Below are 11260 nucleotides of genomic sequence, written 5' to 3'. Positions count from 1 at the left end.
AGGCCTCGAGAGGGGAGGGCGGGCTAGAAGCCACAGGGGGCAAGAGTCGAGCCCCATCTGCGCCAAGTACGCCAGGTTTCCCTAGGTCTGCCCGTCCTGACGCGCCTCGCCACACCCTGGCTCTCCCCCACCTTCATTCCTTTCCGCCCTGTCCGACGACTGCGCTGTGCATCGGTGTCTCACGAGGTGGAGGAAGGGACTGGCATCTAGGTTTAAAAGACCAGAAACAAATGTCCCCTGACAATTTCTGTCATTTTCTGGATTCAAAAGAGGGGTAGAGTGGGGAAGACAGACGCAGCGGGGCAGCGAGAGACGGTGCCCCCCGGGGGGCTCTCAGGGGTACGGCGAGGAGGTTCTCTCCTGCCCGGGTGCGGGCTCGGGTGGGCGGGCGCACGCCCCCCAGCCCCGCAGCGCCGCGGGCCCCGCATGACATCAGAGGCTGGGGAGCGCGCAGAGCGCAGGCGCCGGCGGAGGAGGCAGGCGGGAGGGGGCCAACTGGCGCGGCTCTGGAGAGCGCTCCTCCGCCCCGCGCGCCGTCCCTGCGCCCCGCTCCGCCCGCGCCTCTCTCCCAGCGCCGCGCCTCGGGCGTAAAGAGCGCGCCCCTCGCACCGCAGCCAGTGCCGCCCGCAGCAGCCCAGCCCCAGCCTTCCTCCGCCTCCTCCTCCCTCTCCTCCTCCGCCGCCGCCGGACACGCAGCCGCAGGCCGGGGCCGGGACGCAGCTGGGGAGTCAGGGACGCGCGCAGCCAGCCCTTCCCCCTCCGGCTCCCGCACCGCCGGCCGCCTCCCCTCGCCCTCCTCCTCTCCCCTCCCTGCACCTTCGCTTTTTCCTCCTCCTCCTCTCCCGGCCCCGGCTGCCAGCACCATGTCCGCAGGGGGAGATTTTGGGAATCCACTGAGAAAATTCAAGTTGGTGTTCTTGGGGGAGCAGAGCGGTAAGTACCCGGCTTAATCTCTTGGCTTGTCGCCGAGTCGACCCCCGCCGCCCAATCGCCCACCCCATTGGGACCCCCGGCCCCGGCTCGGAAAGGCCCCTCCAAGCCAGGGTGGAGGAGAGGGACAGGGATGGGGAGGTCGGGGCGGGGTCGGGCTGGGGAGGGGCCAAGGGTGAGGACGGAGGAGGCGCTGGCGCCTGGGGTGGAGGTGAGGGTGGGCTCTGGGTGGGGGACCCGGGGTGTGGGTGCAGGTGCGGCGCCGCAGTGGGCCCGGAGGGCGGCGGCTGGCTCCGCGGCGCTGGCCAGGGCGTGAAGGACCCGGGCTGGCTGGCTAGCTCACACTGCGGCACCGGCTGCGGGCGACCGCGCAGGTGGCTGGGTGCTGGCGGGGGTGGGGAAAGCGACGGGCGCCCCCCTTGGAGAACGAAGCGAAGCTGGGGTCTGGCCGGGCCCCACTCCGCTGCACTGGAGGGGTGTTCCCTGAGGACCCTGCTGGGAACCATGCGAAAGGGCACGTCCAGGGCCTGGGACAAACAGCCACCGAGGGAGAAAAGACCGACACCTGTCTCTGCTCGAAAGAGCGAGTGCAGGCCATGGGGGAACGGGGCGCCTACCTCCCCTGGCTCACGTCCGACTGGGCACAGAAGGTTCTAGACCCGCTGCCCTTCGCCGGCGCTTGTTAGTCTCCTTGCTGCTCAGGGATCTGGGCAATTACAGTGAGGGGTACCCCAACTCGAGGCGATTTGGGGAATGATACAGGGGCACCTCACACCAAGAGGCTGTGAAGTCTGGCTCTGGGCAGAGAAAGGCCCAGGCGACACGCCCTGCCTTGCTTCCCAGCACTCCTCCTGAGAGCATCGGTGAATTCTTCCCACCCCCGCCTCCCAGCTCACCGCCCTTCTTGGGGGAGGGGAGGTCACCCTGGCAGTCGGCCAGAGCTGGGGGAGGGGGAGACTGCTTCTCCGCTGCCCGGCTCCCTCCCCAGGAAAACATCTCTGAAAACCAGGTTGGTCCCTAGAGGCGGGAAGCCCAGATTGAAGGGCAGGGACCCCTCTGCCACCTGTAGGAAGGAGTGGCTTTCAGAGCATCCCTCCAGAGGCCTCTCGCATGGGGCTGCAGGGAGACAAACTGAGCTCTGGTCAGCTCTGCGCTGGGAGAAGGCTGTCCTTGCGGGACAGGACCCCAGCTCTGCCTCTGCCCACCAGTCCTCTTCACCTGGGTTGGTGCCTCTCTGACAAGGGGGGCCAAAAGAAAGGCAGCTGTGGGAGGACTGGGTGGGCCCAGGAACAGTGCTACTGTGCTGTGTGTACATGAGGGTTATGGAGGTCACGTGGCTGGCTCCTGTCTGCTGATACTCATTGCCTAAGATGGATGTTCAGAGAAGGACGTTAGAAGGTAGTGTCCAGGCCCAGTATGGAGATTGGTTTAGGGGACAGGCTGGGCATTTCAGAAGAAGATCCACTCAGCCAGCCAGCGTTTGCCGTGGATTCTGATTGCCTGTTTTTAATAGATCCCAGTTTCATAGAGCTGACCGTACCCTGTGTCTGGAAGGGATTTTGGTGGTATTCACATCCCAGTGCTGGTCTCACCGGGCCTGGAGCCCTGGGAGATAACCTGCAAGGATCAGGCAGCCTGGGGGTTGAATTCTTAGCTATGTTGTCTTTAGTAAAATTTGAGGCCTCTCTGTGACTCACTTTCTGTCTCTGAAAAATGGTTGCTTGAAGAGAATTCTCTTACTTCTTCATGTTTCTTTAGTGCCTCTCAAAGTGCCTGGACCCTGGTAGGTTCTCAGCAAACATTTGTTTATTCTAAGTCTGCACAAGCTTCAGAAAGGACTAGGAGTTTGGTGAAGAAAGTGTCTCTGGTGAGTTTGAGGGAACATCTGGGCTCCTTCAGAATCCCTGATGAACGGAGGCCCCTGCTGGGCTCCACAGACCCCCTTTGCTCCCAAAATCACAGAAATGAGAGCTGAAGCCTAAGAAATGAACCCACCACCTCTCCCATATGTTGAAATGGGAAGTCTGAGCCCCAGGGAACAGGGAGGCCTTGCCCAGACTCCCAGAGTCCCATTGTGAGTTGCTAATGCTTCTGGGCCGGAGCCCCACCTCTCGTTTCCAGTCCAATATTTTTCACTAGCGTGTTATTGTAAAGTAAGATGACCTTGAATTGGGGGAAGCCAACAACTGGGGAGCCTTCCCAAGAGGGAGTAAGGGTTGCTTCTGTCCAGCCAGGCTTATAGCTGGGGCTTGTGACTGGTAGGAATGCCACTGGTAGTGACTGGTAGGAGCAGGGTTGTGCGCCCTTGGAACATGGTCATTAGAGAGTCACTGCTATCAGTGAGATGGGCTACTGGCCACCCTGGTGCTTTCTGTCAGAGAGTCCCAAGGCCCTGAAAAGCCTGTTTCCACTTCGTTGCATCGTTAGTGGGTTGTTTTAGGTTTTACAGAGCTTTTGAGTTAGGTAGGGGACATGTATGTGCATCTCTAAGCCTTATGGGATGAAGAGTCACCTCCACAGCCACTTCTTCTACCTTGCCTTCACAGTTTTGCATCTGTTGGTCATTTGTGCCAGCATTCTCTGCAGCCTGTGCAGTGGAGAGAGCCTCCTGAAGGCTGGCCCTCACGCTGGCCCTGGCTCACTCTTTTTATATGACCTCGGAGGTCCTTTATCTTCTGTACATGGGGGACTTGGGCCAGCTGAGCTCAGCAGAGTCTTTCAGAGCAGCATGGGCTTGCCGATATGAGCCGAGTGCCCTGGAGACGGGCCAGGGGAAGGAGCTGGAGGGATGTGGCTTTATCTTATTTCCTGTGCCTAGCATAATGGTGGCATTTCTCTAGGCTGGTGGGCAAGGGCAATGGATTCCCAAGAAGAGTGGCATACATGGACCAGGGTGTGGAGCATACCCTGGGCCAGATAATCCCAGGTGGACATCAGGTCTTTGAAGATACCAGGGAACTGGTTTAAATGGGAGGCCCTTGAGAAGCCACTCTGGAGGAAATACCTCAAGCCAGTGAAAGAGCCCCCCTCCTGGCAGCTGTCCCCCTGGCCTGTGGAATATAGGCTGGCTGACAGTGTCAGCCTGGCACAGGCTGGGATTGTGGGGAGGGTGCTGTGGACCCAGGGTGAGAGACTTCCTTGTGGCAGGGAAGCTGTGGAGTCCCACTGGTGCCAGATGGCTCTCTGGGCCTACTGGGTATGCCCCTGTGCTGATGGCAGTGGTAGGAGACTTGGGGGGGCGACATATATCAGTCCTGACTGGGGCATTTGATGGCGTCCGAGAAGAAAGCAGGAGCAGGTGTTTGAGGAGGGGAGAGTGGGCCTGTGGGACCCACGTCTTCCTCCTAAGCTCTAATGGCATTCTGTTGGCTTTTAGGCCTCACTTGGCACATCTCAGTGTGTGTGGTGGGAAGGGAGGGTCAGGGATGTGTCTGCTGTGCACTGTCTTCTTCTGACCTCCCCTTCCCCAAGACTCTTCCAGCGAAAGCAGGAAGACTGAATGGAGACACAAAAGCTCTGTCTGCTTTCCTAGCTGAGGCCAGCAGGCCAGTTTCACGCTCCGACCAGCCACCTGCCTGCCCTGCCCCTGGTATTGTGCTGCTGGAGGTGCTGTCCGTGTTGAGCATAATGTGAATAGCATTCCATGGAGCTGTGCAATGAAGCGACCCTGCAGCAGCTGCCTTTTTGTTGTTCAGTTGTTTAGTCATTTGTTCATGTATCCTTCCCTCCCGCTCCTTCTCTCTCCTGTCCTCCCTCCATTATCTGTTTATTTATTTATTCTTTGAGCGTATTCCTGCCCTCCTGGAACTTATAGTCTACTGGGAGCACAGACATTTGTGGATATAATTACAGTAAAGGTCTATGAGAGCCGTGATGAGAGAAGAACAGCTGCTACTGGGGCCTGGAGCAGGGGTGCCTGACCCGCCTTTGGGAGCTGGTGTCAGAGGCAGCTTCCGTAGGCTAGCAAGGGATGCTTCTATAGGCAGTAGGCTACTACTACTTCGTCTTTGGGCTGCGTGTAGAAAGTAGGTCTTGGAACGAGCCCACCCCAGAGGGCCTTGCCTGTTCTTTCAAAAGTGTATGAGATGGAGGTTCAGGAGGACAAGGGTGACTCTCAGATATCTGGCTTGGTGGTACTGAGTTGGGGCTGTCCCTGCACTTTCAGCCCATTCCTCTGTGGTTAAGGGTTAATGATCATTCAGTGGCCCCCACTGCCTGGAAGGCTCACTCCTCTGCCCACAGCCTGGCCCATCCTGACCCACCCTGACCCCTGCCCTCTCACTAGCCACACCATGGAACACCTGCCCTCCTGCAGGGAGCCCTTCATTGGCCTGGTAGATGTGCCAGCAGCCCCTTCTAGCAACTTTCCTCCTCCCACCAATTTCCAGACTTACCTGCTCTTAGGTGCTCACTTCCACTCCTGCTCCCCTGGGCTACCAGCCCACCTGGCCACACACTGTGGCATAGCTTTGGTTTTCTCTGAACATTTCTTAAATACAATCATATGCTTCCCCATGACCTGTCTTCTGTTGTCTCTGTTAGCTAAGGATTTTAAAATGTTAACTTTTTCAGGTACAAAAACTGTAATTGAATTTTAAGCATCTTCTGAGGACTGTCTTAGTCATCATTTCACCCCTCCCCACCTGCAGGTGGTTTGTGCTTATTAAGTATCTTGATTTGAAGATGATGAGATTATCCTTGCTGTGTGAGATTTGCTGATGGCCCATCAGTAGATTAAAAGTGAAGGAAGTTGAGGTGGCTTTGAAATAGGAGTCCTATTTCAAATTCCTGACACCTGCTGCTTTTTCAAGCCAGATTTTTTACCAGCAATATCTAAGAATCTTTTCTGAAGGATTGAATCATTTAACTTTTTTTTTTTTTTTTTTTTTTGAGATGGAGTCTTGCTCTGTCTCCCAGGCTGGAGTGCAGTGGTACAATCTTGGCTTACTGCGACCTCCGCCTCCCGGATTCAAGCGATTGTTGTGCCTCAGCCTCCCAAGTAGCTGGGACTACAGGCCCACACCAACACGCCCGGCTAATTTTTGTATTTTTAGTAGAGATGGGGGTTTCACCATGTTGGCCAGGCTGGTCTCGAACTTCTGACCTCAAGTGATCTGCCCACCTCAGCCTCCCAGAGTGCTGGGATTATGGGTATGAGCCATGGCGCCCAGCTGGATCATTTAACCTTGGTCATGCCCAACTCACAATTCATCTCAAAAAATCTGAAGTTCTTGGGGGCACTTCCTCATTCCTAGTCTCTGAAGAAGTACATGAGAACAACCAGGCCACCAGAGGTGGAAAGGGACACACACCAGACCTCAGCTTGCCAGAGCTCACTTTGAGATCTGGAAGAAATCACCGTGTTGCCCTGAGCCTTAGCTTCCTTCTCTTGATTTCTCTCCTCCCAATTTTTCTCCTTTCCTCAGTGGCTGGCATAAGAAGGGGCACCTTTGTGGAGGTTGGGTACAGACCCGGAACCTTTGCTTTTTTATTTGTTTAAAGAGATGTGTGTGAGAGAGTCAGACAGACACCAGGATGAGAATTAATCTGTACTTGGTATAAGAGGAAGGTGGCACCTTTAATCTGATGATGCATAGCAAGAGAACTTGCCAGCAAAGAAAAAAGAAACTTAGAATATGTTCTGGCTGCATAGATGTAATAATAATTACTGTCTCTTGCATGATCTGATTATCATTATCATTTGCAGCCCCCAGATTATAATGAATCACATTAAATTATAACAAAATAAGACTGGGCGTGGTGGCTCACACCTGTAATCCCAGCACTTTGGGAGACCGAAGTGGCAAGGTGGGTAGATCACTTGAGGTCAGGAGTTCGAGACCAGCCTGGCCAACATGGCAAAATCCTGTCTCTACTAAGAAATACAAACATTAGCCGGGCATGGTGGCGCATGCCTGTAATCCCAGCTACTTGGGAAGCTGAGGCAGGAGAATCGCTTGAACCCGAGAGGCGGAGGTTTCAGTGAGCCAAGATGGCACCACTGCACTCCACCCTGGGCAACAGAGCGAAACTCCGTCCCAAAATAAATAAATACATATATATATAAAACAAAATAACCTTATTGTCCTTTTGTTCCTTATTCTATCCCTAAAATCAGTCTATGAATATTTATCTTTATAGGTGTTGCCCTGACATTGCAAACTTTGCAAACTCGCCAGGGACAGGCCAAAGGTGGTAACATTTGTATCCCATCCAGGCTGCAGATTTCCCGTGTCCTCCCCACCCAGGTCGTCCATTGTTGCCGAATGCATCAGCCATTGAATGTGTAGGGCTGTCTGGTTTCAATGTGGATAATTTTGGGAAATTATTGGACAGAACCACTGGGGAAGGTGAGAGAAGGCTAGGTAGAACAGCAGAATTCATAAACATTCGGGGTGGACTACCAGGAAAGCTGCTGGGCATTTTCTCTGCGTCTGCCATTCTTTTCCATTTCTCACCACAGGGAAGAGAAGCTGGGGGAGCTCTGGTGGAGGTTGCCAGGGAGAAGTACCAGACACGCCCTGAGATGGACAGCTTTTGTTAGGGCGGAAAGACAGGCTGCCAGGAAATGGGGCTCCAAGCAGGGCCTGGGGACTGGAAGCCCCTGGGAACTTGGAATGCCAGGCCAGTCTTTGTTTCCTAGAACAAGGGAAGGAAAAGATGAAGACTCACAACTCTTAAGGACTCCTAGGATGTTCTTTACCATATCTTGGGGCTTGAGATTTCAAAATTATTTTCATTATTTTCATAACTTTTGCCCTAAACAAAGTAAGATCTTTTTAAAAAATATTGACTGATATACATAATTTAGCATTTTAATAAAGTGATTTATTTTTAGTAGAAAAACTTATTTATTCTGATCTCTTGGTAACAAGGCCAGAGGGAGCCCAGGTGACCAGATCACGTGTTCTGGGCCAACCATCACCTGTCCTAAGGGGCTGACATACCTAAGGGACAGGCCCAAGTCCTGAGGAGGCAGATGATACCTCACCCCTGAGGGCAGAATAGAGCTTTCAAAGCAAAGGTTACTTCCAGGAAATGCGTAAAAAGAATGGCAGCCTATGTCCTTCCTCACATGAGTTCACTCACGTGGCATTTATTGAACATCCATTATGCCGGAGGCTCCACACAGGGCACTTTTTATCTTCCCAGCCACCCTATGACGGATGTGGGATCATCCCTGTTATGTGGGTCAGGAGGCAGAAGCTCAGAGAGAGCTGGCCCTGCCCAAGGACTCACTGTGAGTGTGGCAGAATTAGAATTCAGACCCAGGTCACTGTGAGAAACAGAGTGAACTGTCAGACCTCTTGCCTCAAAGGCAGGCTCTGGCCCAGGACTGGAGCGGAGGAGACAGAAGAACACTGAGGTCTTCTGGACACAAGGTCTGCTGTGCATGACTCGTGGGGAGTGTTTGTGCCAAGCTCTTTGCTAAAGAAGAACCTGCAGGGCCCTGAGCAGGGAGGAGGGAAGCAGGGTCTCTGTGTGGGAGCTGCTGGAGCTGGTCTTGCACAGCAGGCACCCTGTTCTTCCATTTGGGGTGCTTTGAAGGGAGTTAATAGAGCCTATGGGGGCAGCTAAATCCCTCCCAAGTCAGCCCTCAGCCCACTGCCATGGTTCTAGCTGAGAACTAATTACTAACCAGGGAAGAACCAATTAAACTAAATGGCTGGTTCCCACCTACTCTGGGGTAACCCTTTCCTGGCCACATCCTCCCTCCTGGCTTGGAGATACCAGGGCCCTGGAGACCCTGATTCTGTTCCCGGTCTGTCACTGGCTGGCTGTATGTTGGATAAGCCCCAGCCCATCTCTGGCTTTCTCCGTGTATCCCCTCAAGGCTACTGATCTGGGTGACCCCTTGGGCCAGTGGAGCTCTAACTCTGGTTTTGCAATTCAGTGCCAGCTCTGAGTATGAGGCCAAGCCAATAACACTCCCAGCCTGGAGACAAACATGCTGCTGGTGAGAGGGGCTGCAGAAGTGAGGTGTGGGATCAGGGGCTCTGCCGACTGTTGCCCCCAGAACTGTCCTGGGTCCCACATGCAGGATCCTCTCCAGCCTACCACCTCCTCTCCTGGGAGGCATTCCTGGCCCCCTACACCTGAGTGCAACCCTCCCTGGGGGCACAATGTGGGGGAGGGGCATGCTGGCTCCCCTCTTCTGAAGATGTGCTTGGCTCTGGTTGCCAAGCAACAGGGATGGGGCTGTCCTGCACTTCTGCTTCCAGGAGGTGTGTCTTCCACACAGAGAGGAACCATGATGAGGACGACAGGGCAGGTGACACCTCCCAGGTGCTCCTAGCCCAGGGGCACCCCTTTCCATAGCCTGGTGGGAGGGGTAAACTGGGAGGGCAGGGAAAGGACAGAGCCAAGAGGGGTATATGGTGTCCCCAGCAGACCAAGGAGGGCTTAGAGACCCGGCCCCAGCTCCCACCCCCACCCCATCACCATATTGGTCCTCCTGCATCCTGGGCTTCCACCTCAGCCCACCCCTCTGCTGAATGGATGGTGTTGGTATGCAATGGCACCACCTGTGCTCATTTTCCTCACCTGTGCAGGAGGGTGATCATTACCTTGTTGGGGTTCCAGGAAGATCAAGTGCATCTATACATGGCATGTGATTAAAGCTCACATGATAAAAGCTCAGGTGATAGGTAATTTTGCTAATGAAATAGTAACAGCAATCTCCATCTCCTTAAAAAAAAAAAAAAGGAGTAGGGTGCAAGGTTTTGAGAATCATTGATCATTTCTATATTGTGAACTGTGGGGTCCACATCCTCGTGATCTGGCAGGAAGAGCTGCTCATCCCGTTTTATAAAGAAAGTGAAGGTCTGCCAGGTGAAGGCTTTTTTACACAGATGGAAGGACCCTTTGACTCCCTGGCCAGTGTTTTCCCGAGCTCCCCATCCCTGCTCAGAGACAGGCTGGCGAAAAGTGGGACAGACTCACCATGCCTGCTCCTCTGGGGCCACCAAAGCTGCTCAGGGGAAGAGCATCTCATCTTCACAGCTGTTACTTCCCCTAAGGAGCTCAGCCAGGGTGGAGTATAAGGGCAGAGGCTTTGCAGCATTGGGGTTATATGCCTTCAGGTGTGTGAGGTCGGCAGTACTTGGCCCACAATAAGCAGGCAACAAATCTCAGCCAGTGTTAAGATTAATATTACATACACAAGCAAGGCTGTGGGTGTGATGTGCTTGGAGGAGTCAGGGAAGGCTTTCTGGAGGAGGTTTTGCATAGTGAGCAGGAACTCACCAGCAAACAAGGGGAAGCACTGAGGGCAGAGGGCCTGACCGTGCCCAGGCAGTGAAAGGCTTGGGGTTTCTGGGGAATCGGGTGTGGTTCAGGGTGGTGGGATTCTGGTGCGGGTGGGGAAATAGTGGTGGGAGAAGGGGTTGGGCCTGGAGGAGTCAGTAGGGTCAGGCCCTGGAGGACCTCCCTGCAGGCAGTGGGGATCCACTGGGGAGTTTTGACCCAGAGGGACATGCTCATGGATTAGAAGGTGAAGGCAGAATGTGTTCTGATTGGAGGCAGGAGATCCAGGTGGCTGAACTACGTCAGAACAGAAACATTCCGAGGATGGAATTTATAGAGAGGGCTTGTAAACTTAAGCTTCCTTCCAGTTCTGAAGCTCAGCTCCACTGCAGATGTATATTTTCTTGATTCTTTCTCTTAGAATGAGGCCTCAGGAACAATGAAGGATTGTAGGGGAGGGACTATTTTCTCTCTCTGCAAGGCCACACTGTACGCAGATGGACCAAAGCTAGCCCCTTTAAGCTCCCCTGTCCATCCTATCTCCACAGTGCCCTGGGTTCCCTGACTGCTCTGGCCTTCCATGGGTGTTCTGCGGGACTGCTGGCAGCCCTTCCGGACTCCTCCCCCTCTGCTACCTGCTCAGGTTGGATGTGGCATATGACCAGAAACTGGCCATTGGGTGTGTGAGCTCCCCTATCCTCTGGTCATTGGATGTGTGAGTCCCTCATCCTTTAGTCATTGGGTGTGTGAGTCCTCTGTTCTCTGGTCATTGGGTATGTGAGTTCCCGTCCTCTGATCATTAGTGTGTGAGCAGCCCATCTTCTGGCCATTGGATGTGTGAGTCCCCCATCCTCTGGTCATTGGGTGTGTGAGTCCCCCGTCCTCTGGTCGTTAGGTGTGTGAGTCCCCTATACTCTGGTCATTGGGTATGTGAGCCCTCCCTCCTCTGGTCATTGGGTGTGTGAGTTCCCATCTTCTAATCATTAGTGTGTGAGCAGCCCATCCTCTGGCCATTGGATGTGTGAGCCCCTCGTCCTCTGATCATTGGTGTGTGAGCAGCCCATCCTTTAGCCATTGGATGTGT

The 11260-nt window shown here is 54.3% G+C and overlaps 1 protein-coding gene across 1 annotated transcript in view; it reads left to right on the top strand.

Annotated features, from left to right (window-relative positions):
• The first annotated feature begins 451 nt into the window (after window positions 1-451).
• The window catches only part of RAB6B (RAB6B, member RAS oncogene family), a 69415-nt gene continuing 58606 nt past the window's right edge, over window positions 452-11260 (top strand). The window contains exon 1 of the mRNA XM_002814062.5: window positions 452-933. Coding sequence (XP_002814108.1) covers window positions 864-933 — 70 coding nt within the window. The 5' untranslated portion in view covers window positions 452-863. The remainder of the gene's footprint in view (window positions 934-11260) is intronic.

This window comes from Pongo abelii, chromosome 2 (genome assembly GCF_028885655.2).
Source record: "Pongo abelii isolate AG06213 chromosome 2, NHGRI_mPonAbe1-v2.0_pri, whole genome shotgun sequence".
In the NCBI taxonomy this organism is placed as follows: Eukaryota; Metazoa; Chordata; class Mammalia; order Primates; family Hominidae; genus Pongo; species Pongo abelii.
The sequence above is the reverse complement of the archived record's forward strand: the minus strand, read 5'-3'. Positions and strand labels throughout refer to the sequence as shown.